The sequence below is a fragment of the Portunus trituberculatus genome, chromosome 25 (genome assembly GCF_017591435.1).
Source record: "Portunus trituberculatus isolate SZX2019 chromosome 25, ASM1759143v1, whole genome shotgun sequence".
In the NCBI taxonomy this organism is placed as follows: Eukaryota; Metazoa; Arthropoda; class Malacostraca; order Decapoda; family Portunidae; genus Portunus; species Portunus trituberculatus.
In genome coordinates this window covers 290,001-295,000 of record NC_059279.1, presented here as the reverse complement: position 1 = coordinate 295,000, position 5,000 = coordinate 290,001, and the positions used below count along the sequence as shown (strand labels likewise).

At 43.6% G+C, this 5,000-nt stretch overlaps 2 protein-coding genes across 8 annotated transcripts in view; both read left to right on the top strand.

Moving 5' to 3' along the window:
• LOC123508689 (uncharacterized protein K02A2.6-like) overlaps window positions 1-3,449 on the top strand; it is a 3,946-nt gene extending 497 nt beyond the window's left edge. Inside the window, exons 1-2 of one of the 7 annotated variants that reach the window (XM_045262556.1) lie at window positions 1-1,239; window positions 1,436-3,449. The exon at window positions 1-1,239 is cut by the window's left edge and continues 497 nt beyond it. In XM_045262556.1, the coding sequence (XP_045118491.1) occupies window positions 165-1,124 (960 nt within the window). In that variant the 5' untranslated portion in view covers window positions 1-164 and the 3' untranslated portion in view covers window positions 1,125-1,239; window positions 1,436-3,449. The other 6 variants (XM_045262557.1, XM_045262555.1, XM_045262551.1 and 3 more) reach the window with 6 other exon arrangements.
• The window catches only part of LOC123508690, a 5,828-nt gene extending 1,722 nt beyond the window's left edge, over window positions 1-4,106 (top strand). Inside the window, exon 2 of the mRNA XM_045262558.1 lies at window positions 3,448-4,106. Within this exon, the coding sequence (XP_045118493.1) occupies window positions 3,448-3,695 (248 nt within the window). The 3' untranslated portion in view covers window positions 3,696-4,106. The remainder of the gene's footprint in view (window positions 1-3,447) is intronic.
• The last annotated feature ends 894 nt before the right edge of the window (window positions 4,107-5,000 follow it).

Genomic DNA, 5,000 nt, shown 5'->3' with positions numbered 1-5,000 from the left:
AGCCACCACCTAGTAAAATTGTCTACAGATTCAAGTTCTACACTCTTGCCCGGAAGGAGGGGGAATCTATTTCCTCTTTTGTTGAGGCTACGACAAGTCGCCCAAGATTAAGGTTACAGACTTAAGTGAACATTTGCGAGACCGCTTCAACGTTGCGATCGGCAATGACAAGATTCAGACAAGGCTGCTATCTCTCTCTGACGGTGAGAGTTTCGCCAAGGCCTTGCAAGAGGCTTTGGCCTTGGAAAGTACTCAGAACAATGCTGAAAACATTCAGGCGGCCGCGGTTTCCACTTCAGTCTGCTGCTTCGGCTGTTTGTGCGGTTCGTGAAGTGTCTTCCATCCAAGCGGGTCAGTGTTTTGGCTGTGGTGGTAACCATCTACGACGCTACTGCAAATTCAAGGATGCTTTGTGCCATTCTTGCAACCGTAAGGGCCACCTTAGCAAAGTTTGCGGTGCCCCATTCCGCCGTCAACGTCTGAGACGTCCCCAGCCTGCGGCAGACAATCTGGGTAAGAAAACGGACCGTCCGACTCATCTAGTGGAGCACGAGGGCCAGGGTGTTTCCTCTGACGATAGTGAATTGGAGTGTTCCACGATTTATGTGGGGACCTTAAAAAGCGCTCCTATTGAAGTGCCTATTCATGTTCACTCGCGGGAAGTCAGGATGCAGGTAGATACTGGTGCTGCTATTACGCTTATCTCAAGATCCACGTATAATAATAAGTTTAGTGATGTTTCCTTGGAAAAGTTTAAAGGTAGACTTACTACATATACAGGACAAGCTATTAAAGTTCACGGTTGTGCTAACGTGGATGTCACGTATGGTGATCAACACGTTCGCTCTTTACCTCTAGTGGTAGTTGAGCAGGATGGCCCATCGTTACTCAGGCGTAATTGGTTGTCACACATACGTTTGGATTGGCCTCGGGTATGTAAAGTGGTGCACCATGATGTGGACGAAATACTCGCCAAGTATCCTGAAGTGTTTGACTGCAGCCTTGGAGAATATAATGGACCACCGGCCAAGTTTCTCATTGGAGATCCTGCAAAACCTCGATTCTTCAAAGCAAGACCTCTCCCTTATGCCATAAAGTGCAGGAGGCCATCGAGAAGAATGTGAAGCTTGGTATATGGCAGCCTGTCGAGTACTGACTGGGCAGCATCCCTGGTTCCCATCATGAAAGGGGGATGGTTCTGTACGACTGTGTGGGGACTATAAAGTCACCCTGAATCAGGTATGTAGAGTGGACCCTTATCCGTTGCCTAGAATAGGACATTTTTGCAGAATTAAGTGGAGGAAAGTCTTTTTCTAAAATTGACCTGCACTCAGCTTATTCTCAAATCCCTGTGGATAAATACCAAAAATACTTTACAGTGAATACCCATTTAGGACTCTTTAGGTAAAACGACTTCCCTTTGGAGTGAATGCAGCTGTTGGAACGATGAAGAACATCTCTACAATCTCGAGCAAGTTCTGAAGCGCCTTCAACAGGCAGGGCTGCAGGTGAAGAAAGGCAAGTGCTCGTTTCTACAGCCGTCCGTGGAGTGTATGGGTCACCGAATTGACGCTCACGGGCTTCATCCCACTGACGAGAAGGTAAGGGCCGTAAAAGAGGCTCCCAACAAAGCAGAGCTCCGGTCTTTTCTAGGACTTTTGAATTATTATGCTAAGTTTCTCTCTAACCTGTCTGATCTTCTATCACCGCTGTATCATCTGACAAAGAAGGGCGTTACCTGGAGGTGGGGAAATGCAGAGCGGCGGGCTTTCCAGCGTGCAACTAACCTTCTCAGTACTTCACAGTGCTTGTACATTATAATCCTGAGCTGCTTCTCTTGCTAGAATGTGACGCCAGCTCGCGAGGTTTGGGTGTTGTACTTTCACATAAATTGCCTGATGGTACAGAGAGGCCTGTGGCATTTGCATCACGCAGCCTTACTAAAGCTGAGGTTAACTATTCCCAGATTGACAGAGGGTTTGGCTCTAGTATTTGGTGTCTCTAGATTCCATCAATATTTATATGGTAGAAAATTTACCCTTGTGACTGACCACAAGCCCTTGACTTACCTGTTTGGCAGAGATGCTACTACACCTACAATGGCTTCTCCTCGTGTCCGGCGTTGGGCGCTTATTTTATCTGCTCACGACTATATTAAGTACAAAAAAAGTCGGACAATTCAAATGCAGACGCCTTCAGTCGCCTCCCTCTTCCTGACCTGCCATAGTCTCCTACTTCACCAGCGGAGCTGGATTTAGTAATTGGACTACTAGAGTCTTTTGAAGTTGTGGATGCTGCTGCCTTGCGGAGAGAGACTCGACGTGAACCAACTCTCTCACAGGTGCTGCGCTGGGTGGAATGGGGCTGGCCCAGCAAAGATCCCGGAGGTGTCTACGGAGCATACTACATCAGAAGAAATGAAATTTCTCAAGGATGGCTGCCTAATATGGGGTGCACGTGTTGTCATCCCTGAGAAATTTAGAGACTGTTTTGGGCCTGCTTCACGATACTCGCATCGGTATGTCAAGAATGAAGGCGCTGGGCCGAAGTTGTGTGGTGGCCTGGAATAGATAAGGATGTGGAAGCCACGGTTAAGTCATGTAGGAAATGTGAAGAACACAAAAATGTAGGAAATGTGAACACAAAAATGCCCCTGAGGCTGCTGAACTACATCCTTGGGAGTGGCCCACTATTCCCTGGTCGAGGCTACACGTTGATCATGCTGGACCATTTATGGGTAAACTGTTTTTGATTGTGGTAGACTCTCATTCAAAGTGGCTTGAGATTAAAATGGTACCTAACACTTCCACCCACGCCACTACCGACGCCTTAAATTCTGTAATTGTTACTCATGGTCTTCCTGTTACTATCGTTACAGATAACGGAACTGCCTTCACGAGTGAGCAATTTAGCAAGTACTGCCAGAAAATTGGCATAAAGCACATCAAGTCTGCCCCACGACACCCCTCTACCAACGGTTTAGCCGAGCGTGCAGTTCAGACCTTCGAATCGAGTATGAGGAAGATGGAGGAGTTTGTACCGTGGAGTGTTCGAATCAACCGTTTTCTCCAAGTATCGAAATACTCCTCAAAGCACCACTCGGCAGACACCTTCACAGCTCCTCATGAACAGGGAGGTGCGTACTCGCCTTTCCATGATAAAAGGCGACCTGACCACCAGGGTTCTTCGAAAGCAGGCAACTCAGTGCGAGGTTCATGACAAGCATGCTAGAACTCAGAGTCTTCGTGGAAGGGGATGATGTGTATACACATTTTGGTGGACCCAAACTAGAATGGGTTGCAGGAACAATCTTGTCAAAAACAGGTCCGTTGTCCTACATCGTCCAGCTTCACGACGGGCGAACAGTGAGAAGGTATGTCGACCACATTAGACTTCGACACCTCGAAGCTATAGCGAAACCTATTGATGCTGAGTCTTTTCTTCCAGACTATATACTCGAACCAGTGATCCATCGTCCAGACCAGATCGTTCCTGCTCCTGTTGAAGTTCTACCAACCCCTCCTTTACCCAAGATGACTCCTGAGGCTTCCGGGGGTTCGAAATCTCCAGTACCGAGTACTACGGTTCCTGAGGCAGAACCATTGGTTTCAACTGACTCCACTCTTGACACTACACCCGTGCTGAGACGTTCCAGTCGTATACGTCGTGCTCCTGATCGTCTTCGATATGAATGATAATGAATGATAGTGCTTTGTCATATGGGTTTACTGTTAGGGCTTGTATTGTTATTGCAATAGGTTACGGATTTAAAGGGGAAGGAGTATGTAGTATAACTATATAATCTGCTTTTGTGATGCCTGAATTTCAGGTAATTGTATTGTTTGAAACATTGCTTTATTTGACTCAAGGATTCGATTCTCTGTATTATGGGGGTTTGCTTAATTGATTTGGTGAACCCTGTGGTTTCTGTGGGCAGTCAAAGGCAAGCTACCGTCCTGACCACACTAAAACTGGCAACCGCTGTTACGGCTCTCCCTCTTCTCTGGGGCCCCTACTACAACAATTATTTATTTATTATTTCTTCTTTTATTGCTGGAAATATAGTTTTGTTTTGTTTTTTACCCTTTTTTTTGTGTGTCGGCAATAAAAAACTACAACATTCCTTAAGTTTTTATCTATTTATTTACTTTATTTTTTTTACTGTTGTTGCTGGAAACGTAGTATTTTATTTTTACTTTTTTATAAGTATGTCAGCAATAGAAAGCGAATCCATATAATTTCCTCGACCTTCAAAGAGGTAGACTACATTTCCTCGACTTATTTATTTTAACCATAGTATTTTCCTTACATTTCTATTAATTCAACGATAGGAACGGATCCACATAATTTCCTTAACCTTAAATCAGAGCTACAACATTTCCTCGACTTACTTACTTATTTGTCTTTTTTATTTGCTTGAAACAGAACCATAGCATTTTTTTTAATTCTATACTTTTTATTAGTTTGTCATTGATAGAAACGGATCCACGTAATTTCTTCGATTTTAACAGAGAACCACAACATTTCCTTAACTTTTTCATTTATTTCTTTATTTATTTATTCATTTATTGTTGGAGACAGAACCATGGCTTGGTTTTTCTTTTAACATTTTTATTAGTTTTGCAGTAACAAGCGAATCCATATGATTTCCTCGTCCTTAACAGAACTACAACATTTCCTCGCCTTTTTTTTATTTTTAGTGGCTGGAAATAGCACAGCATTTATTTTTACATTGTATTAGTTTGCCAGCCATAGAAGTGGAACCATGTAATTTCCTCGACCTTAAAAGAACCCCAGCATTTCGGGGACTTTTTTTGTTTTTGCGTCATTGAAAAAGAATCATAGTATTTCTTTTACATTTCATTAGTTTATTACCAATGGAAGTAAAATAGCATTTCCTAGACATTTAATTTTTTCTCGTACGTTAAAAAAATATCCACAGCATTTCCTCAACTTTTTAACTTATTTTTTCATCGTCACTGGAAACAAAACAAACATTT